At 39.9% G+C, this 24,609-nt stretch overlaps 1 protein-coding gene across 2 annotated transcripts in view; it reads left to right on the top strand.

The window, feature by feature from the left end:
* CREB5 (cAMP responsive element binding protein 5) overlaps window positions 1-24,609 on the top strand; it is a 249,748-nt gene that overhangs the window by 52,817 nt on the left and 172,322 nt on the right. For both annotated transcript variants that reach the window (XM_056484901.1, XM_056484900.1), the window contains one exon: window positions 2,064-2,185. In XM_056484901.1, the coding sequence (XP_056340876.1) occupies window positions 2,064-2,185 (122 nt within the window). The remainder of the gene's footprint in view (window positions 1-2,063; window positions 2,186-24,609) is intronic.

The raw sequence follows: 24,609 nt of genomic DNA, 5'->3' as shown, positions 1-24,609 counted from the left end.
TTCTCATCTTGGCCATGAAATTGACACCTTGCTTATTTGATATGGATATACCACTTGTAACAATAAAAAATTTCCTGATCTACCCAGCATTCAGATATTAACTTGCCCTTTGTGTCTAGGAATGCTTAGCAACAATTGTCTTTGATTTTTCACAAAACAATGGTGTTGTTCACTAAAGAAGCATTTAATCCTTTCTGGAAATTAAATCTATTTCTCCTGCTTTTTAGTGCAATTTATTTCCAGTATGAGCTTCAGTCCAAGGGCCAGAACCAACCCTGGTGTAAATCTACTGAGTTTACTGAGGTTGCTCTAGAGATTTGTTTGGCACTCCTTATTTAGGATATGGATCTGTAAAGTGCTGAGTGCCCTCAGCTCCCATCAATGCCAGCACCATGTCAACTCATCTTCTTATGCTGAGTTCTTGCAGGATTCTTAGAATGTTATGTTTTTAACTCTGGTAATAGAGTAGTTAGCTATGAAAGCTTGTAGAAAAATCAGTGTGTATTCCCAAATACTTGAAGTTTTTAATACTTCAAGCTCTTAAGTAGGATACTCATGCCAAAAGAAATGAAAAAAGAATTTTAACATTAAGGACTTGTGTTCTGATATTCCATCAAAAATATAAATGCAAATTAGTGGTTTTGCCCTTGGATTACCTGAGAAAATCAAACCTGGAGGACCATGCTTGATTCAGGTGGAAATTAGCTTTATATTGGAGGAGGCTGATCCTTAGTTACCAAGTGAAAACTTCATTTTCTTTTGCATGCCTTACTTTTGTACAGCTTAATTAAGGGCTGATATGTATTTCTATCCTGTTCATGTGAAGTTCATTGTGTCAGGTAACTGTTTGCTGTAAAGGGGTAATATTAGAACTTGACCCAGCTTAGCTAGGTGCAAGAAACCAAATTTTTATTCACTGAAGTGGGAAGCATTTTTCTGAGGTCAGAATTGGCCCAGTATGGGCAATAGGTTCATTTCATTCTTTAAAGAATGAAACACAAACAATAGGTAGTTTTCAAGGACTATGCTGAAGATTATTTTTAACAAAGTGAGTCCAGTTTTTCTGTAAAATCAAGTACAAAGCATCTTGAGCTGGAACAGAGCCTTGGGAAGAAGGAACCAAGGTGAAATAATTAAGAAGTAGCTTCAGAAGGAATAGAGGTGCCTCAGAGCTGTGCTTTGGGGATTCTTTGGTTCCCAAATTTGGGCTTGACTTTTAATTTCCTGAAGAAAGACCAGCCAAGGTCATCACTGAAACTACAGTCTGTATGGCAATTTAGCTTGTCAGTCTTGCAGGTTTTTGAAATGGGGTCAGAAAACCTTGTCATTTACTCAGTCCCTCCTGCCTGTGGCATTAAAGAGAATCCTGCCATTCTTGTATTAATTCTGAGAGGGAAGGAAAGTCCTAGAGATGAAAACAGTAAATTTTTTTAGACTTCAAATTTTGAGGCTTTGGATGTATTGTCAACAGTTCTAGGTATAAAATGCAAAATAATTCTTCTTCATGGCCAGAATTTCACTTTTCATAGCTTTTATAAATTTGTTTAACTCTTCCTTCAAAAATTGTGTTGGAAGCAGAACTTCTTGCTATGGCTGCCTTTTTTTTTTTGCTCAGTATGTGTATGTTTGGGGTGGTTTTTGAGCACCTGAAGGCATTAACTAGTGTGTATCCACAGCAGGTAACATGTGTGCTGTGGTCTAAAAGTGCATTACCTGATGTACTGTGGGTTGTTCTGCATGCACTTATTTTTGGAGGTTTATAGACAGTTCTAATGACCATTTGCACACACTAAGGAGATGCACTTGTGTTATGTGCCCTGGGGAAACCCATGCTGCTGTCTTTGCCCAAATGATGAGTGCTGCCTGGTTTTGGACATTGATGGCAAGCCCTGGCTGCCTGCAGTATTTAGTGTCCAAATTCAGCACTGGGTGGGCTTTTTAATGATGGGGTGGGAAGGCAATAGAAGTTTAGTTAGAACCTCTTTTTTCCTGGAAGACTATTTAGTTGTCTCCCTCTCCTTTTAATATGAAGCACCAATGATCATTTCTTGTGATATTCTCAGATCAGACTCCTACCCCAACTCGCTTTCTGAAGAACTGTGAGGAAGTTGGTCTCTTCAACGACATTGACTGCTCCCTGGAGCACGAGTTCAGGAAGGCACAAGAAGAAGAGAACAACAAAAGGGTGAGTGTGAGCACACCAAGCCCTTCATCCCCTTTTGATTCCATGAAATGTTAAAGGAAGTGCCCTTTAATCTGTGAGAAAGCAGATTGAGCTCTACTGCCTGGTAGTAACCTTTTCTTTAGAAACTAGGTGGCACTGTAAATTGTGACATGCTTTTTAAAGCTATTGAAGCAGAAATAAAACTATTTTAAAACTATTGACAGAAATAAAAACCCCAAACCAAGAAAATCCCAGTATTAAATAATTTAAAAAAAAGTGTAACGGTGTTTGCCAGGGTTTGATTCCAAGTCTCTGCTTTTAAGTAAACTATAACACAAACCACACACCTCTTGAGGGAGAAGCTTGGGAAAATTATATCATCTTTCAAGTGAGGATTGCAAACTGGCTCAAATACATTACAAGGAAATTTGGCTTATGAAGAGGCATTTACTTAAGAGCAAAATTTTTTCTTTTTCTTTTTTTGAAATTCTTCCACAACACAGTGGGCCCTTGGATTTATTCATGATCAATACCAGCTTTATTGTGGTTCTGTATTTCTCACAAAGCATTCAAGTTGAGCTGGGAAACTTTGACTTGAATTACCTAGTAGACAACATATCCCAATTTCAATTAGTATTCTTTTAGTTTATTCTGAAGTTATTCTGTCAGTACAGAATTATATAGGGTACCTAGTATATTAGTGTACTCCTGTACCCAAAGATAGTTAAGAGGGTTTTCAGGGATCCTAAAGTGCTGTTAAATTTTTCAAAGAATTGTAAAAGAGCTTAATGCACAGAGAGACCAGCAACAAAAGAGGCAAAGCTGCCTGCTGAGGTGCAGAACAGGAGAGGAGGCTTGTAGAAAGAAAAGAGTCCAGGATCAGCTTGGCTTTGGCTTACAAGGAAGGGAGTCTAGCTATGGTTTATTTTTGGCTCACAAGGAAAGAGACTGGGACAGACTGAGGAGGAGAGAGGCTGTGCCATGGTGCTGAGCAAGGAATAAGAGTGTCCAAATGTGAGAGAGTTCAAGTTTAGGTCAAGTACTGGAAAAACAGCACAGACTGACCCTCACAGGGGTGAGCTGTGTGACCCTCACAGGTTTCTGTGCTGGACGAATGTTAGCCATGTATTGAGATAAATGTGTCTAATTATAGACCTGTTAAAAACTTTATGGTTTAGGTGCTGCAAAGAGGAGTCTGAGAATCAGGGAGAAACATTTCTGTGCGCTCCTACTTCTTTGTGCTAAGTTTTTCTCTGTGCCTGGTGTTTATTTTGCAGGAGTAGGAGATGAGAAATCTGCTGAGGTGGACCTGAGTGCAGTAAGCCACAGATTGCAGTGCTTGATGTTGCAGAGAGATTTCAGCTTGCAAGGGATATTTGCAAAATCTGATAAAACCCTAGACAAGGGCATCAAATTACCTGATAATTCCAGCTGTTTAGCAGCCTCTGGGAGTCTTATTCTGCCCTCCTACCAACCCCTGCAGCTGCCATTGGTGATCTCCAGGGAGCAAATATGTGATCATGGGGGTGGGAATTTAAAATTTATTAAAAAAAAAAAAAAAAAAAAAAAAAAAAAAGGGAAAAAAAGGAAAGGAAAAAAAAAAAGGGGCATAAGTCCCACTAGCTGGCTAACCTGTAACATTTGCTCTGTGTTTCCAATTAGTCTGCTGTGTGCTTATTCTTACATTACTGACTGGCTGTCAGATAGGAATCTGAGGCAGGCCCCAGAAGGGCTTTGCACAAATGCAAGAGACAAAGGCCAAGACAGAAGGAGACTCCTCAGGCTGCAGCTATCCCTAAGGAAATGCTTCTAACAGCCTGTCCCTGGAATATGAGTGTGATGTAGTGTTGGCCTAATGGACCTACCAACACATGGAGACTAAGGTTAACTGCATGGAAATCTTACTCACTGCACAGAAAAGTCTTCCAAAAATATTTTTGGTCATATTAATTTCTCTGGACTCTGAAAGGAACAGTTTTGTTTATTTTAGTATATCACTGTGGCTTAGCACACAGCTTGACATTGAAATCTTGTAACAGAAAAAACACTTTCATTTCTCATTGGCTTTTTTTGCTCCTTGAGAGTCAAAATTTGAAAAGTCAGAGGATAAAGTTCAAGTAGCAGCACTTTTTTCTTTCTTTCTTTTTTTTTTTTTTTTTTTTTTTTTAATCTTCTGGGTGGGAGCCCACAGATAATCCATGAGAATTTGTTGAGATGGAGCTGGATATGCAGACTGTGACTTTCCAAATCAGCTGTGAAGCTGTGAGTGCATGGGCTTAGGAACACAATGTGTACCTTTTTTTGTAGAGGTGCCTCCTTTTCCATTGAGTGGAAAGCACTTGCATTAATATCCCAGCTTCTTATCCAGGAATAAATCACTTGACATCCTTCTGCCACATGGCTAAAGTGGAAGAAGTGTCTCTTTATGCCTCCCATACTTGGTATGCCTGATGGCTGCAAGACCATCTGTCAAGGACCACCTCTGACAATGCATGTGGATTAGCCTTTGCTTGGGGACTGAGGGGACTCAAGGAACAATAATGATGATGATGACCTGCAGGACCTGAACTGAGAAAAATAAAGCTGGGAAAAATAAAAGGAAGTGAGTTTGTCAGTTGGTTTTTGGCTTCCCTGCTGTTTATAGCAGCCTATATTAGCTGGAAGTCTCTCTTAGGGAAAGGACTGCTCCCTAAATGCAAGGGATGCTACAGCAGTCAGCATATGGATAAGGATGTGAGACTTCTCCCATCCTCTTGACAGCACTCTTCCTGACACAAGCATCCCAAATTCACCGCCAAAATTAGCACAGATAAAAACATACCTCCAGTATATTTCTACTTGCAAAACTGTAAATGTTCTTGGGAGCTTCAGGCAGACAGCAGTAGACAGATCAGAGCCAGACAAAGCCTGCAGCCCACAGATAGTGCTGGCAGATCACACCTTACCCCACTGGCTGCAGCTTTTAGGCTTGCACTGCTTGGAACATGGGTACCCAAAGCATTAGTAGTGGGTTGTAATTGCAAACACATGACCCTTGCTGCTGCTGGATAGGCCCTGTTGTCACATCTTGTTTTGAGCATTCAGCTGGTGCTGAGAGGATAATTTCAGAGATGGGAAGAGTCAGGGTCTGTTTCTGAACAGCTCAGTGGACCCACTTCATTAAAATGCATCTAGCCTGACCTTACAGTGTGAAATGAGAAAAAGTGGAAATATCTGATTGTAGCAAGTAGAGCATTGCATCATATAGCAATTACCAATAGTGAGCTGAACATTTCCAGCATGAGGGCATGTTTAAAATCACACTCTGTGTATACTAGGGTTTGGGTGCATCACTTCCTAAGACTTATCCTGAAACTTTGATTATGCAAAGGAGGCAGGGAAATGGCCATTCTCAATTACAGCTTGGTTTTAATGTGTGCTCTTCAGTGTCAGTTCAGGAAGCTCATTAGTCCTCTATGTGGCCTAATATTCCTGTTCTAAGGATACTGTCCTAAGGCAGGCACCTCACAGCTAGAAAAGAATCAGCAAATTGCAACAGTCCAGTAAAGAAGAGGAACAAAACCAAATACAAAGCCTTCAGTGGTTTAATAATTGCAATCTGCAGAAGGAATAAAAAGCCTGAGTATCCAGTTTAGTTGTGCTAAACAAAGAATGATGCTACAGCCTGATGTGTTTGAAAGACATATATTTAGTTTGTACCTTCTAGGATCTCCTTCTACTTTGTATATATACATTTTTGTGTATCAGCACAAGGAAGTAGATAAAATGCACTTGTCTAGCTTATAGCACATCACTACTTCATGCTGAACTCAGTGACTCTCTGACCTCCTGAGGAAATTTCTTGCAAATGTTTGCTGAATGTCAATGTTTGGTACTGTAGCCTGTGACTATAGGGAAGATATAATTCAAAGCAAGCTGGAAATTATAGAATCTGTCTCTAGAGTAGTATAGTTTGGTGAAAAAATTAACTTCCACACCTTGTTTAGATTTCAGACAATGTGTATCTAGCCCGTAGGTTTTCCCCTCTTCTGAAAAGTAATACAGAAAAATCATAAGGGATTTTGCCTGTATTTAATAGTTGACATTACAGCAGCTGAAACTAGCAGTGCAGTAAATGGGGCCCTTAACCAGGCAAGGGTGATATTCTACCCTTATATGAGAAGAAACAATATTTATATATTGATAAAGCACATTGTATAAGTGTTTGGGTTTTAGAGGCCTGTATTGTGATACTAATAGGCTGTGTGGTAATGCTGGGAATGCACTCCCTTGGTGAAAGAACAGGGATTAAGGGTTCATTTTGGTGGTTGGCTTGGCTGATGGGTGACAAATTAGTCCCAGTTTTTCCTTGAAAGTATTCTGAAACCCCAGTAGGGTCCTGGAGAAGAGCAGTGTGCTGATACACTTCAGAGGCCATGGAAGGGCTGAATTTCACTTGTGAAATAATGCAAACCAACAAACTCATAAGCCTGTTCCTGGAGCACTTTTGACTCATTATCTGACAGTCTGTACAATGGAAGGAAAGACCCATGTTTAAATACTTAATATTCTGATTTTTAGAAAAATTATGCTATCATAAATGCACTTATGTACATTCTCTCAGCATTTGTCTAAACATGATGTAAGACCATCCATATTTTTTAAAGTCAAAGGGCCCTCAGATTTCTTATTTTCCCACTGAGATTAGGTATCTTATATACTCAATATGTCATAGTAGACACAAAGTAAGACTAGAAATTGCTTATGTTGATACACTGCTTAAGGGCCATTGTTGTATGTATTGTAATAACTTCAAGCTTATCAATCAGTTAAGCTGCTGTCAAGGTGATAGCCCAAAACTCTAAATTTCAAAGTCCAAAGTATCACCCTGCATTCAAAGGTTTCAGTATATTAGTTCCTAAATATAACATCTATATCTCCACACATGTGGAGTGAGGATTTCAGGGTCCTCTCCACCATTCTGCCAAGGAGAGCAGCTTTCTGTCTCATTTGGTTCCTAAATCTCTTTAGCAGCATTGATAGGCACCCTCAAAGACATTTTGGTGCCTTGCTCTCACTAAAACAAGGCAGGAGTAAATCAGAGAGCTACCATAAAGGGTCTGGGCTCAAGTGACAGGCTGAAAATTGCACAGGAAGTCTGTGGCAGAGCCTCGGATTGATTCCATATCTCCTTGGTCTCAGCATAGGGCATCCCACAGACCATGTGTGCTAAAGATTTATCAGCTGTTGCTCAGTGTTGCTAAAGACAGGAAGAATGCTCTCCTCCTCTCTCCAGATGGGTAGGCTTGCTGGATTTTAACTTCTTAACCTTCATAGATTTCATGGTAGACATGTGGTGGTTTGTTGTATTTTATATGATGGCAGCTCCACAGTTGGTGCTTCAGTCCCTGGCTTTATGAGTCCTGTTTTGAAGTTGCCACACTGAACTGTGTTACAAAAGGGACACTTTCTGCATAATGGCACAGGAAAGCTGTCAAGATAAAACTGTCCATGACCTTGCAGAAGTGTTCACAAGAATGGGCTTTAATTTACGCTTGTTGCTGGTGGTACCACATCTTATCTTCTGCTGGCAAGCAGATCTATCTTATCTTGAATGGACTTTTGAGAGGTTTTATAGGTTTAGATCCTCATACTTAAAAAGAAGACCTGAATGTTTGTCCAGCAGTAAGTGCCTGCATCATGCAGAAAGGCAATTCTTGAGGGCATATGTTTTTGATTCAGCTAAACCTCCCTAACCATCACCCTTCCTTGTTCTTCTGAATTCCAGCTGATGAATCACCCTGCAGAGCTCAGTCAGGACAGTCCACTTTCCTTCTTCTTATTAATGTCTCTGTCCCAAAGAAGCTGAGTCACCCTCTTGTAATGTTTGGAGGTTTGTTATGTTTTCTGTATTTTGGCTACCCACAACAAAAGGAGGCCTGTCTGATTTCATTCTAACATTTTTTTCACAGCAACATGCCAAAATTGTGCCTTTTGCCTTGGTCTTCCTTGGAATGTTTTTAATGGCACAGCATCCTTGTTACCAGTTCAGGTTTCAGCAGCATAGACTGGATGGCACATGAAAAAGGAATAAACCTTTCCTGTAGTGGCATATTTATCAGTCTATCTGTTGGGTAAAGCCCCTAAATCTACGCTCTGCTATTAAACACCAGCTCCTTGCTCCCCAGAGGGGGCTGCTCTCTCTATGGTTGGGTGGGTAATAAGATACTGCTGATACACTTCAGAGCAAGGTGCACTTTTCCTTTATTTATGAAGATAGACATGCTGGTCAAGGGCTTAATCACAGCTGATAAATCATTTTAGAGAGCCTATTAGAACCATATGCTGATCCTTCGTATTAACATGGTGTGTCTGTTTCCAGTCTAATAAGGCAGGGTCTCTTTCCCCTCTCCCTGCCCCCTGCCTGCTCTGCAAATTATTTATCTGTTTAAGTGATATTGCTTGCTTGGGGGCATTTCTCTCTTTAAGAGGTATTGTTGATAATGTAAGATGAACATAAGAAGGAAGGATTCTTTCTCTCCAGAGAGTGAAGCTGAGTGGTTTTCCTCTCCTTTGCTGAGAGGGGATTGCAGAGCAATTGTCCAAAAGCTGAGGCAAGGAAACCTGTTGATTAAAGACTGGGACACCATGGCATGGCCTCCATGGCAGCATAAGGTTGTCATTTTGGCCCAGGTGGTTGCAATCCTGGAGCCCAAGAACCGTGAGGGTGTGCTGACATTTTGGTTACCTCACCTTCCCCTCACTCACAGAGGGCTGCTGCAGGAACAGATTCCACAGCCATCTAATGAGATCCACATTGGTGAAGTTACCCAGAGCCAAGTCCTATTTATCATTAATTGGTGGGTTTGCTTGCAGATCTTTCCCATTATTTGCTGATTATACCCCTACACATTTTATTATCTTGCCAAAATTCAAATGCTAATAATTTCTTGATTTGTTGTTTATTTATAACACTGTCTACTGCCTAAATAGATGTAGTTAGAAGATTTCAAAACAGCAATAGCTCTTTTGCTGACTGGGTTTCTTTCACATTTTGCACATGGCAGTCAGCTATTTATAAACCTCCATAGGGACTCCTAAACCTTTACAGTTGGGTTCCTCCCACAGCTTCAGCCTCTTTTCTCCCTTGCTCCCCCAAGGCAAGTCTTGTTTTTTTGGCATAAAGACAATGATGGTGATTGTTAGGTGGAGAAAACGTCTACAAGCTATGAACTGTGGGTAAGGATTTTTAATTTGTACATCAAGCAGGATAAATTGGAAGTCAGAGACACCCAGCAGAGTAAGGGTATCTTCACCATAAACTGGGAGATCCACATCTGAGTTGCTGTAATGTTCTTTAGGCTTACAAAAGATGAAACTGAAAAACTGAAAACTCACTTGTAAAATGAGTTTGTGTGCACTTGTGTGCATGCTGTAGCATGTCCCATTTCCAGTAGTGCACAAATTTAACTATTAAATAAAGAAAGGGATAGTAGAGAGAAGAAATCAGCCAGAACAACTGGCCATATGTGATGGCAGCTAATGAACACCAGAGTGGGATGTACAGCCTCACACATCTCTGGGGCACTTTCATTGACTTTAATGGAATTTAAATTTTTAACCTATTACAACTAGGCAAAGACCTGAAGGGAGAAAAGCCTTGCTCAGAGCCCAGAAACAAACCAACTGTGGTCATGATGTGATGTGAAGTATCTGGGTAGTTGTTGATATGTAAAAATAGGGCCTTTTGAAAATCATACTAGGGAGGTAAAAATTATACATATTAACTGTTTCCTCATTCTGGGTTCTCTCTCACATGCTTCTCTACAAAAGTTGTCAAGTCCACTGTTAAAAAGTAAATATCAGGCTTTTTTTTTTTCCTTCCCTGAAATGTGAGTAAACTGTGTGTGGCTCAGTCTGGTCCCTGGGAAGGGAAAAGACATGGTGTTGCCATGTGAATGTACATGTCAAAGTGCAGCTCTGCCAGCCAGTCTGGGGCTGGCTGGGGAGAATGAACTCAGTGTTACAAACTGTCTCTTTTGAATTTCTACAACCTATTAGTCACAGCAAGCTGCCCTTATTGATTTTGGTAAGAGAGGTCACTTTTAATCCTCTAAAGTGGAGAGAGCTACATGCACTCTCCATAGCATGACATTAAAATTGACACAGTTCTGTGAAAAAGCCCTAAACCTAGATGGATTATTGCCTTGCTTTTCAATGGATACAAGCTGCTAACCAGAGCATGCTAACCTAGATTAGGTGTCACAGCTTTAAAATGCTTCATAAGGAAAGCACAACCAAAAAAAGCTAGAAAATATGAGAGCATGCTAAAAGAGCTGCCCCTGCAGAAACAGGCCATTAGTTTTCAGACACTTATTTTCTTCATTTTAAAACATTTAAATGTCAACACAAAAGAGTGGAGATTATCATATAAAAGAACAAACAAAAGCTGACCTTACTCTGTGACTATGGAGAAAGCTTTATTCTGGCTGATACCCCTTGCTAGTTTTGTTTATGTTCTTTAGAGAACTAAATCTTTGAATACAGTTAGGACTCTCTGACTCGAATCTTAAGTGTGCCTCAAAATAAACAGCAGAGCTGAACTCTCAGCAGTTTTCTTTTCATCTTTGTTATCCTTGCTCTGACCCTTTTTTCCTGCCTAATGATCCTTTGTGGCATACTATTATTAAGAGAAATCTTGATAGAAAAATATGCTTAATGTGGATAAGAAAATCACTGTGAACCTGGAAAAGTTTTTTTTTTTCTTTCTTTGGAATTCCAGAAAATGACTAATGCCCCTTTTAATTTTATGCTATTTATTTATTTCGAAATTTGTTCTCTGAAGGTTTTGCTGATTCTTTTCTCTGTGAGTCTCAGAAAATATTTGCAGTGTAGTGTATAGGGAAATTTGTTGCCTTGTCATGCAAGCTTGGTGTTCTCCCTTTTCATTAGTTGTAAGTTTGCACCAGCATTTCTTACTGAAAGTTAGAATTTGACTTTCTAAATAAAAGACAACTGCAGAAGAAACAAAACCATCAAGGTACAAGGTTGAAGTGTAATCTGTGGAGCCTGTAAGAGGTGCCACAGCAGCTTTCAGTAAATCTTAAAGGTCCTGTATTAGTGGTTTGTTGGGAAGGTCTGTGAGCTTATTCTCAGCAGAGCTTGAGGTATGTGTGTGTCTGTGAGGCCAGCGTGGCTGCCCCTCCTACATGAAGAGACATCACTCTTCCTCCCCTTCCTCCCTCACCTGAGATGTCTGTGTGGGGTGGTTCATTTCCTCCCTCTCTGTGGACTCAGCAAGGCAGGGAAAGGGAGCTGCCTTTTGGCTTTGCCACTGACACTGAGACAGGCACTGAGAAGAGAAGGTGAAAGATGCCCAGCCTGCAGACCGTCTGGGATTCTATCTGGCAGCTTATTTTTGTCCTAGCCTTCCTTTTCTTCTCCTATCAAAGAAGAAATAAAAATAAGATGTCTTGCCAGTCTCTCCTTTTTGTTGGAAGAGTCCTCCCTGATGTCCCAGAGGGGAGAGAAAGAAAGAAGATGAGAAAGTAGGGGTTGCCTAAGGAGGCAAGAAATAAAAGAAATGTACCTTCCTTTTGTACTTATATAGAAGATGGATTCCTACCCCAGATCAGACTTGGTGGGGAAAATGGAAAGGAAAACCCACACAGAAGAAGAAAAATAATATTGCTAAGACATAAAGGAAGCTGAGGGAGGCTATCAAAAGGCTGTTCAAGTGAGAGAGACAGAGTGAAAAATCAGACTCATATAAAGTAGACATTAAAAAGACAGGTCTTTGTTTCTTAAGAAGTAGGATATCAAAATTTTCCTGTGATGTACTTCTTAGCAGAGATTGAGGAATGTGGAAAGTAAAATTTGCTTTTCTCCCCACCATGCCCATCCTGTCCTTTCCACCCCCAATCCAATGAAATGGAATTATTTTCTCAGCTTAATGTTGAAATGAGATGTCAAGGGATGTGGCTGTACAAGAGAAGAGGAGACTTGAAGGTGCTAAGTTGATGTTGGGTATTAGAATAGCTTTTCCCTGAAAAAGTGGAAAGGAAAGTCAGTCTGCATGCTTGTGTTTCTGCTTTCTTTATAGCCTTTCCTAAGATATTCTTTCTCTCATTATGGTCCTGTCTTATCTCTGAGATCTCTGTGTACATCCCTTGGGAAATATACATTTGTGTAAGGCCTGTTCCTGTAATGACCAGGTAACCATGGTTCTTTCCCATTCATGCTATTTTTTTCCAGTACAGTAAACTCATGCAAATGTAAATGCCAACATATATGTTTCAGGAAAACCAGGAAAACTATTATGTGTATTACACCTCTGCACATAAGTTCTTATTTTGTGGATTATTGAGTGGCTGGAATCTTTTTCAGGTGCACCTCTTATATCCAAGTTTCTTTTCTTTGCTTCATCCATCTCAGCCAGTTAAATGTGTATATAACTGATTTTCTGAAATGGGGCCAAAGTCCATGCACTTCAATAGCTCTTAAACATATGGTTAACTTCAAGCATGTGTGCAGGGGTTTGCTGAAGAGAGATAGTTTGCTGAATCAGGACTTCCCAACACCAAGATCTTAAATTGCAAACAATCCTCTATTTTAATGTATTTTAACTACTGCCTCCCATGGACAAAGAAAAGGTAACTATTGTTAGTTGACTCCTGCAGATGAAGGAAGTTGTACTTGGATAAACAGAAATTTAAGGGTAAACCAAGTTTTTCTGACACCCTTCTGTGAGAATTATTTTTTTACTTCTTCCTAATAAATAATTATGTAGCACAAAAGGGAATAATGATCATAATTTCATGTTATGATTAAAAAACTATTTTTCTGTGGGAGATAGAATAGGTCTACTACTTGGAAAAAAAGACATTTATTACAGCTTTCTCCCTTTCCTTTCCTTTCCTTTCCTTTCCTTTCCTTTCCTTTCCTTTCCTTTCCTTTCCTTTCCTTTCCTTTCCTTTCCTTTCCTTTCCTTTCCTTTCCTTTCCTTTCCTTTCCTTTCCCTTTCCCTTTCCCTTTCCCTTTCCCTTTCCCTTTCCCTTTCCCTTTCCCTTTCCCTTTCCCTTTCCCTTTCCCTTTCCCTTTCCCTTTCCCTTTCCCTTTCCCTTTCCCTTTCCCTTTCCCTTTCCCTTTCCCTTTCCCTTTCCCTTTCCCTTTCCCTTTCCCTTTCCCTTTCCCTTTCCCTTTCCCTTTCCCTTTCCCTTTCCCTTTCCCTTTCCCATTCCCATTCCCATTTCTGTATTTTCAAACTAAATGCAGTACTGAGATGATAATATATTCATGACATCATTGACCAAATAAATATCAGTCAGCTATCCAGTCTTCTGAGTACATGAATCTATGTGATTTATAAAAAAAATATTTTAAAGAACAACGAAAGTGCGTATATATGTAAAAAAAAAATCCAAACTAAAATGCCCAAACCAAATAAAAACAAACAATCCAAAACCCACCTGAAATCAAACCAACCCAGCCAAGCCCCACCTCCTAAAAAAAGCCCAGAAGAAATTGGAAAAAACAGAACGAAAAAGATGCAGTTGCCTTTCTCATTCACTTACATTCCCCCATGTGCAGGGATAAATGGGATAGGGCTGCCTGCCCTGTGTTGTTGTGGTTTTCTCCATCCTGCATCACAGGTAGGGTGGGGTGCAAAGTACATTCCACAGAGCAAATGCATCTGTTGGAAGGTGCAGGCAAGGGGAAAGAGTCAGGGAGGGAAATGTTCCTTTCAAAGTCATGCTTGATGTGCTGTTGGTGATGGAGTGCTCAAATTGCCTTCCTGTTGACAGCTGGGTAAGGGAAAAAAAGCATCTTTTGCCATTGGAGTTGATACTCTTAATACATTGTTTTAAAACAAAATGTTCTTCCCTTGTTTTTGTGTAAAGTGGTAAGACTTAAAAGAAATTGGGCTTTCTTCTTCTCTTCTTCCTACTTTTCAATATTTGTTTCCTCACATTCCATCTTCAAACCAGCTAATCTGTATCCCCTTCTTCTTGAATAGCATTATCCTGACAACAGAGCAGTGAGAAAAGCCGAGACTCCGGGACTTCTAACAATGCCAGAGGGCCCCAGGAATAGGAATGCCCTGAAAAAAATGTGCTTCCATCCAGCTGCCCTTCATATTGTTGTCTCCCTATCCAATTTACTAGAGAATTTCCCACTGGCTCTTGGCTCATTCCCAAATGAGAATGTAATCTTTTAAAGATTACACTGCATAATGGAGGGACAAGGAGCTCTTTATTAACTGGGATGGGGAGTCACTTGCTATTAGGCAAGGGAAGGGGATGGGATGTAGTAGTGTTTTGTGAGCTCTGCTTTCTGCCCCTTCTTGTCTTGTCAGCAGCAGGATGGCAGGTTGGGAGTGGGGAACCACTGCAGCTGCAATGTAGAAAAAGAAATAATTGAATGTAGCTTATGATTATGGCAATTACTTTTATAACATGAGGGATTATGCCATAACTATTATATTGCCAACAAGATTAAATTACTAACCTAATACCACAACATGTTTTCCAGGAAAATAAAAAAATAATTCTGCTTGTTCCAGCCTTGATGCATTAAAGGAGTATTAATGCAGTGTGAAAGAGCTGAGCAACCAAGGAACCTGCAGTGCTGTCTGTACAGACATTGTCTGGATTGGATCCCTGTCACTTCCAGGAGCTCTGCCAGCTAGACACCCTCACCCTTTCTGGGATGTAGAGCAATGTGGTACTTCAGTAATTTTAAATGCTTCTTCTCCTGTCAAGCAGATAAGCTTCTGCCAGTAATTGGTGATACAGAAATAATCAGAAGCTACACCTGCAATGGAGAAATTATTGAAATTTCATGAAGAGAGCAGTTTTGCTGATGTAAACCCACTAAACTGATTGGAAAGCCTAAACTTCAATGTATTTTCACACTGGGCTCTTCTTTTTACTACATCTTTTGAAATTATTGCTTAATACATTATATGTATAATAATTTTAGATCACCTCTGATGGGAGGTCATTTTTGCTGAAGTTTTTTGAATATGCAGTGTGATTTTCAATGGTTTTTCAAAAATACTTTTTCTTCTACATGCACAAGAAGGTCATAGATGAGAATTTGTCACATAGCTGGTACAGATACAGCCTCATATAGACTGTTCATGATAGGAGTATAAGCTAAATTAATTATGCAGGAAGAGCAGTTTCCTTTTGTTCATCAGCTGGAAAATGAGTAGAAAATTTAATTTTGGAGACTTCAGAGATTTATCATGTGTTGATCATTATGAGCAAATTAACTGGCTTCATGGGAAAGCCTGTTCTTATTCTGAAGAGAAATGCAGGTTAAAAATGTATTTCTATAAATATTTTTATTAATTTTTACTTTGTATGTGATGAATGATACCTCAAGCAGTTGATTTCATTTTTATGGTATGTACATGTAAGTTTTTTCACTCCATTGTGCTTTATGAAAATACCTGTTTTTACACAAAGCTATTGGATACATTTAGAAAGATTGGACATGCATTTGTAAATCAACCTCTTCTTTTTCTGGTGAAGAACTGGAGTTATGGATAGCAAATTGAGGTCAAACAGGAGCATGTTACTGTATTGTTGTGTCAGGGTTTGAAACCTCTGAATGACAGCCTATACCTGATTTTATTTTTCCCCCTTCCTTCCTTCTGAATATGTGGACAGAAAAAGAAGCAAATATGATTTCATGGTGGATATTTTTGTTCTGTTGCAGATATGACCAGTGCAACACACAAACTTTATCTCAATGACATAAACTCTTGGCTTTTTAACCTTCCTGCTCATCTGATCTTTTAAGAGTCACCTTGGGTAAAAGATGTTCTCAGTTACCTTTTGGGACTGAGAGCTCTGGGCACTATTAAGAAGATTTTATTGCAAGTTGGTTTCACAATTTCCTTGTAGTGTCTAACCAGATGAACAAGGTTACACCTCTATTTGATAACTACAAAACAGGTGAGGGTGTATTTCTATTCCCTTGGCTTGTTTCATTTTAAGACCATTGTGTTTCCAGTGAAACATCCTGTATTAGTTTCCTCTGAGGGCTTTTTATTTTTGTCCCTGATGCATTAGTTCCTAGCTGGTTGAAACAGTTGCACAAGAAATCAACCTGTTTTCTTACCTCTCCCATGCCCAGGGCACATTAATAAGCCTCTGGCTGCTGCTTGCTTTCAGAAGGAAGGTCAGTGTGGGTTTATTGCACATCTGCCAGTGGTTTGCAAAGCTGGATGCTCGCAGTGACCTGTGTGCCCACCAGGCAAGAGTTCCCTTTCACAGCCTGTGAGCAGGGAATGATAACCCATGGAAAGGGGCCCACCACGTGCCTGAGGGCCATACCTCAAGCTGTCACAGGAGTTTCACCAGTTTTGGCCATCCATTTGCTTTCCTGACCTCTTTGCATCGTGTGCTTGAGCATCTTCTCAAAAGCCAGCTGCAACCTGATCTGCTGGAAATTGTAAATTTCTGTGATACAGATTGGTGTGGACTTCTGTGTGCCCCCTCACTGTTAATAGGTAATAAAACATTAACATTTCAGTGTGATGGGGGATTTTTTTGGTGTGACCCTATGTTTAATCACCATCAAGAGACAGGTGTTAAATTTTTAAAGTTACATGTGAAGTACTGGAGTACCACCTAGATACTGGTGTGTTCAGAAGGTCTGGCAGTAATATTGGATGGTTTTCTTCATTTTGTAGTGTTACAGCATAAACTAGTTTGAATAGAATTTTTTTCTTTCTTTTCTACAAATATTCCAGTGGAATTATTTTCAGTGCCAAAGGGAAGTTTCTGTAAGACCTTGTCATAAGCCATGTTTTTGCATTTTTCTTGTTTTCCTGCCAATCTCTAACTTCCCTGTCTTTCTAACACTTGGAAAACTTTCTGCATATTTATGTCAGTTTCTGTGTCAGCTGATGTTGAAATAGGTTTCAAAACCACAGCCTTTATTTACCCAAATATTTAGCTTTCAGTTTAACCTGACCCTAGACTGAGCACATCTGAGTTAAAGTAGCCCAACAAATCACTACTTTCTACCTCCTCTGACATGCAACTGGCTGTGTGGCTGCTCTTAGCTTGCCCTAAATATTTTGAAGGGAGGGAAAGAAGCATGTAAAGGTCAATACTGTGGTTTTCTTGAAGGACAGTAGTTTGTTATAAGCTGCTGTGACTCAATTGTTTTTGATACTCTGTTTATCATATCTCAACTGAAAGATGCTGGGGAAGCTTCTGAGCTTTCCAGCAGTCAGAAGAGGCAGGTCTCACCAGCTTTTTTTTTTTTCATGAAGGAACATAGACTATAAAGTGTTTGCCTGAAGCATGCTATTTGCTATGTGTCTGCAGAAGATTGGTGTTTGGATCCCATCTTCAAGTAATACTGTAGTGCACATAACTTCTAAATTATGAACCTTATTTTTACATTAAATCTTTACAGCTGTATGATTTTTTTTTTCTGCTTTAAAACAACAGGTATCTTTACAATGCATGAGTATAACATAGAAAGCATTCAGCTTCTTTTAATGATTTTGTTGCTGGATGTAGAGACACAGCCCTAGCATCTAGCAAGCAAATACATTCCTGTGGTGTTTTCAAAAGCATATGAGAAACCATATGTTTTCTTAGGAAAACAGCTGTTACCAAGCGTATGCTTTCTGTGATAGAGTGACACTTATTAAAAGGGCAAAGTTGGACCATGGCTTGTCTTCTAAGTTGAATAAAGCTGGCAATAACTGTCTCTTTTAATGTGCAGTGGCACTGCATGTAGATATTGCCATGTGGAGTTGTAACTGGAAGGAGGGAGAGAGATTAACGTCTACAGGCTGCAGCTTGGAAGAGACAATATAAATCTCTGTCCTGCTTTGAGCTGTGAATGCCTCTGTAGGAGTTATAGTAACAGACAAATTAGCATAATGTAATTGGCTGGCAAGGTCAGCCCCTCTCCAGGAGCATTAGCAATGTTTACTGTAAGAAGAGACAGACCAAGTATTGTAGGGTAGTACATTGTCTGTTCTTTTTGAAGGAAGAATAATCATTTTGGACTCCCTACATCACAGACTTTGCCACGTCTTATTAAAATTCAGACTATCATATTTCTGCCTTAAAGCAAAAAATCTAATAGAACAACAAAGTGTGTTCTCTACTGTCACACAAATCTTCATTTTTTTTTGTTTTTGCTTTGAACCTCACTGAGTTTACTTTTCTCTCTCTGCTGAATAGCTTTTTCCTGGATGCTAAACTTCCATATGCATCTGTGCCAATACCTAATAAATCTTGTTGAGAGAATTAAAATTTCTGGTTTAATTTCATGGGACACAGTAAATCCAGAAAAACTTACCAGCTTTCTTGTTTCATTCTTTGAAAATGAAAACTCTGAGCAAAATTCTGGGCCAGTTCTAGCAATTCAGACTCTCTGGATTCAGCTTTGCAAACCTTTTCACAGTTGTAGGTAAGAAATATGAGATGATGTGTTTTGGAGGAGACCTTCAACTGACTCACAAATAGCTCTGGCTTTTCAGCCTTTGTTCTCAAAAATGAAAATTTGTAGCCAGCATTTGAAATGAGTTCAAGCATTCAGTTATGAAATGTTTGGGAAATGGCTTTTTGAATATCGTACAGGGGTCACTGTGCCTTTTCTTATATAATCAACAGGAAAGCTGAAGATTGGTATATTTAATACTGTGTCTGTGTCAAGGCATTGCCACTGTAATTTTCCTAGACAACTGGCAGATAGGCTAAAACATACAAAGAATCACCTGAGCACTATCTTACTGAAAACCTCTTTCCTTTTGCTTAGACAGTGGGATCCAATGGATCAACAGTCCATTCTGTTGTCTTCTGGTGATGCAGAAAAACCAGATAGCATCTCCTGGACCCCACAGTAGCTATTTTTTGAGTCTTTTGTATTAACACTATAAGTTAGGTTGGTTTAAAATGAGCAGTGTTCAAGGTTGAAGGGTAATGTTGCTCTTTTTTAATGCTGATACCCCGGACCTAGCTTCTCTTGAGAACAGGATCCTTGTGCTACTTTTGCCAGGCTGGTACTCCTGACCCTCTTCTCTGTTCTTCAACTTCCAGGTCTCACATTGCTTGGGTTGTAGACATCCCACTGACAGCCACTCTTTAGGCAAAAGCTGCTGTGTGGAGGAGAGCACTCAGAATTAACAGTTCTCCAAGTGTAGCTGGGTGGTTGCTAAAGGATGCCTGCCTGCCTGCCCTGTTTCATTCATGGCTTAGCTGAAACTCCTGCCTCAATTATGTTTTGCCTCCTTGAATGAAGTTATCTCTCTGGCTGGTCACATCAGTAGGACCAATTAATTATACAGGAGGATCAATCATTTTTTACTTAGGAAAAGGAGCACTGTGGCTCCTCAGATGCAGTGAGAATTTCACCAAGACATTTCAGAAGCATGTGGTACTCTAAAGGAATGGCATGTAATTTCCCCAGGATGGCTCCACACCACATTTAATTAGTGTGACTGGAAGTGTGTACATCTGGATGATTGTCTGGTAGCATTATCAAATGTAGTGCAGCCTCTTTGTTTTTCTCTCCATTTCCTCCAGTCAGTAAAGAAGTCAAGCCAAATATATCCTGCTTTGACAACTGAGAATTCACCCCCTCATCACCACCACCACCACCATACAACCTCAGTGAGATTTTTAGCCTGACTCTTCTGAAATGGCTTGCAATTTTTAGTGCCCATATTTGGATGCACAGCCAGGAATCCTTTAATTTGATACAATTTTCTGCAGACAATGAGCTCCCCTCTTCTGAGGAATAGATCCTGCAATGCTGTCTGGCCTTTCTGGACTTGAGTATGAAATCATTATTCTCTCTTACTGATTTACATGTCTTGCTCTCATGTTTACAGCTTCCAAATAACTGTTCTTTTGTCTTGCAATTCTTCTAAGGGTATTTATGTAACTATTTTCTGTAAGTAACTTTGGCAAAGTAACTTGATTATGATTTCTTGTAATTTTTGTGAGTTTGAAATGCATGCTACTCTAAAGTCCTGTGGAGTTCTCTTACAAAATACCCTCTTCTGCTCTGTCACTGCTGTTTTACATTGCCTTCCTAGGTATACTGTGTTGTCTCTAAAAGCTATTCTCTTCTTGTCACTTCAAAGCACTCTGTAGCTGTTGAAGGTCTTTGTCCTGTTTTACATGTAAGGCAGAATAATGTGAAGTAATTTGACCAGAATCATGCAGTAAATCTGTAGCAGAGTGAGGAAAAGGAGGGCTGTGCAGTTCCCAGTCTACCTGAACTGCAGAACATGTTTATTCTGTCCAAGGAGTTGTATTTCTGATCTTTTCCACTGTCCCCATCCTGGCAAGTTGTATGTCCAACCTCTATACCAACTTGCTTGCTTGTTTTTTTTCCCCTTAACAATAGCTGTTCTTCAGAGATCTCCATCTGTGTTTAAGACCAAGTCACATGCCTTTATCAGTGGACAGTAAACTGTTTCTTGCAGAAAGACTACTATCACTTTATCTTTCTTCCAAGCATGTTTATTCTCCTAATCTTACTTTTTCTTTCCTGCCTATCCAAGGCAGAGGTGGACAAGGGCTGCTTCTCCTTAACCAGACTGCTTACCAGCTTTGAGGATTCAGAGGACACTTTCTTGTGATCTCTGTTTGTCTGTAGCCCTTGCTGCACTCAGTAGAAGTGAACTTGCTTTAGCTAGAAGTGTATTTAACTTTCTTGTCTTCAGTGTAGACACTCTCTTTGTCTTTCTAAACTTTTTAACCTCTTATAGCTACAAAATTTTTTTTTTTTTCTGAATGCTTCCAAATTATGTACCTAATTTTATTTAAGTCCTTTCAGTTCAAGATCTAAACTAGCTCTCCTCTCCCAAAGCATCACCCTAAAATCAATTGAAGTGATGTGGATCCTGCAGAACTGCATGATTGCCTTTGTGATTACTTCCCAGGAGACCTGGTGAATTCACTTGATCCTGACTTGATGTCTCAGGGTTCCTTTTATGATTTTTACCAATCAAAATGATTTTCCTCATTTGAAAACCCTCACTGGTTAAACCCACAACCTCTTGTTATGTTGCAAATGGTTTCTCTGGGTCTTTCTGAGACCCCCATCAGCCTTCACTCCTGGGCCTTTCCCAGCCTTTTGTTTGAGTCCCCATGCAGTGCTAGTCTGCCTGGTCCAGCACAGTGGCTGGCACAGTGGGTTGGGGGTAACAGAATATTTAGGAGATGCATTTTATTGCCAGGGTAGCAGCATTTCCTCTTGACTTCTTAGCAGAAGAGTTAAGCCTGCTGGTTTTCTGCTTGAAACTGCCTGAATGGAAAATCACTGGCTGTTCTGTTAGTATCATCCTCGTTCTCTTTACCAACTGCTCTGTCTAAAAAATGTTCTGGCCATTGAGTGCAGTCAACAGCCTGGGCTGTACTCATGCATGATGCCAATAACTTATGCCAGTGAAATCAATGATGAGAATTTCAAAGAAGCTTTAAATAAAATGCAACAAATTTAGATGCCAAAGTGCTGTCTCTGTGAATTTGCTATTAACAGGTTATAAATGGTTTGCATAATGTTGAAAAGCCTGGTGCCTTCAGTTAGCAGTATCAAAGGCTTGTTTAAAGCAATTCCTGGAGGAGTGCTGCACTGCCCCTCCCAGCTTTCTGTTTCACAATACATAAAAACAAAACTCCCTTCAATAAAGAAAGGAAAGCCAGGTTTGAAACTACTCTCTGACTGGCCTCCAGATCTGGCAGCTGCTTTTGGATGTCTAATTGATTGTCCTCAAAAGTTGACATGCACCTATTTTGAGAAGGTTGTTTGACTACCCACAATATGTGCACTCTGTCTGGTTTACAGAAATTAGATGATAGTGCTGGAAAAAACTCAGGCTGAGCTTATAATTCTGTTTCTTTGAAATTTTATTTATTTATTTAAACTTTTCTGGTCTTCTCAATTCATTGATAAGTACTAGATGCAAGGAAACAGTGCAAAGTAAAGCACAGGGCACTGAACTGGGTGAAAAGAGCCCTTGCATTGAGTCCTGATATTTGGCTGAACAAATCCTTTTTCTTCTTCCCTCTTTCCTTGTTTTGTCTCTGGACTCTGAGCCTTATGGGCAAGTACTGCCCATCAATGTGTCTATACAGGTTTAAGCACAATAAGGCTTTGATTTCAACTAAGGCCTCTAAGAATTACACCTAGTAAGTATTCTGGCAAATTTCTTATCCTCTTTTTATGTTTCTTACCAGCCCTTCTCCAGCTGAAATGCATGGCAAGCTCCCTTGTTTACAGCAATCTAATGGGACCATAATTCTGTCCCCAAGATAACATTACAGATATAAGCCAGTTTTGCCTTAGACAAAGTTCTATGGAGAATGTATTTTCTTATAAACATGCTTTTTATAAAAGGGTTTGTTGTTTTGTGTTTATTGGTGTTCCATCTGCTCTAGAGAATACATTTGAGAAAAACTAGCTCCAGCATGGCATATAATGTTTCATTAGCAGGCATAACCTTGTTTATTTGCTTTTTAAAATTGTATTTAGGAAAGGAAATCAGTTTGCACCATTGACATGCTGCCAGGTTCCTGTTTATAAATGTCACAATAGGCAACTTAGAAGAAACGAAATAGTCAGTTTATGGCTTTTGAATAAAAAATGAGAGAACTTGGTAGAGCCAGGCAGCTAGTTGTGCTCCCCCTATGTTTTAGCCTCCCAATTAGCAGGAGTTAATGTGATGTTAGCAGTGGAAAACCCCCTGAGTGACCCAAACTGGGCTTTGCACCCTCAGTGTCACTGATGTTTAGTTGAACAGAAGAAGCTCATTGTGCTATGTTGCTTTAGTGGCTATCTTGGACAAGTAATTGTGCATGAAACAAGCAACCCTGAGGAAAAATGGGAAATATCTGTAGGAAACTTCAAGACATAAGCATGCAATCTGATGTCATCTTTTCCCACAGAGAAGCTATTTCCTTTCAAACTCTGGTGAAACCAATCTTCCAAAGTTTCCTTCTCCTTTAAAATATGTTCCTTTTCATCACTTCTTTTCCCTTTGCTTTGGTAAATGGTTTATCATGGGTACCTCTGGTATATACCATATATTACTGTGTGTGTAAAGAAGGCTTCATGTGTTACAAGCACAGTCTGGACAGACATGCTGTAAAGGGCACGAGAAGGGTAGTGGGGGAAGAGGGGAGGGAATTGTGGAAGACAAGGGTCATCTTTCAGTATTCATTTCTACTGATAATTAGAGGGCACCACTGAATGACTGTAATTAGATCATGTCAAAAAAAAAAATTAAGATAAAAGACCAAAAATTTCAAGTATCCTGCATTTTGTTCATAGTATCAGAGGAGCTGGAGCATTTGCTTAAACCAGTAGCCAAAGTGGAGGACAGGCAGGGAGGCTTCTCTTGCCCACGGAAGAAGTTCCTGGCATTGAAGGTGCAAGGAATGGAGCTGAAGGTTCTCCTGGGTGCCCGAGGGGCAGAGGCTCAGCCAGAGGCTGGCCTGCAGCACAAACAGCATTACAGAGATTTTTAGCAGGGCTGTCACCCTTCAGGCAGGAGCCTTAAGAGGATTAGTAGTGCTTACATGGGCCCTTTGGACTTTGAGTTACAGTGGTGACTGCTAGAGCCTTGAGATGGCTTATACCTGGCTTAGCACTTGGTGTGTCTGTCCTGTGTGCTGTGCCATGCTGCTTAGCAGCCCTGTGTAGATTAGGTTTGCATCACTCAGTCTGTCTCAGAAAGTCTTTCTGATAACATACAAACAGCTATTGAAAGAAAACAGGATAAAAAGATTGTTTATGATTTTTTTGTTTGGTACCTCTTGAGGAGCAGCCAGCATGTCTATGTTTAAGCATAATCCATCCTAACTTAAAACAACTAGGAAGTTTTCCTTCACATTCCAACACAGATATTTAGGATAAAATTTTGCAAAGCTCCTGCCAGCCTATATCTCATCTATTAATTAACAGTAATTGTCTAAGGCTCCAAAAAGTGAAGACATTTTGGAAAAAGGACAAAGGTTACCTTTGAAAATGTTATCTTTTTTTGTCAATAAATTCTAGCTATGGTGCTCCAAAGCTGTGTTTGGGTGGCAGTTCACTCTGTCTGTGAGCTGCTGGTGGTCGCAGAGCTGTGCTAAGTCATCTGCATCTGGTCTGTGCAACCATCTTGCCTTAATTACACAATTTATGATAAGAGCACAGAGTGCTCTGTGTGAAATTCAGAGGGTTGACAGAGGTCTGTGATCCAAAAAATTGGAAACCAGTGGCTGAGACTGATAAGTACAGATTCAAAGCTTTATGATTTCAGTGAGAGCAATGTTTCCCTTCTTTCCCCATCTGCCTATCATTACTTGTCATTCTTGAGTAAGGAGTTTAATTTTTCTTTACATTTCTCCCCCTTTGGAGATCAGGTTGATAACATTTGACTGAGCAGCCGTGCCTGGGGTTCAAGAAGTCAGATATTCCCATTCTGGTCCTGG

Source organism: Oenanthe melanoleuca, chromosome 2 (genome assembly GCF_029582105.1).
Source record: "Oenanthe melanoleuca isolate GR-GAL-2019-014 chromosome 2, OMel1.0, whole genome shotgun sequence".
NCBI classification, from domain to species: Eukaryota; Metazoa; Chordata; class Aves; order Passeriformes; family Muscicapidae; genus Oenanthe; species Oenanthe melanoleuca.
Note: the sequence above shows the minus strand (reverse complement) of the source record. Positions and strands in the feature narration are given on the sequence as shown.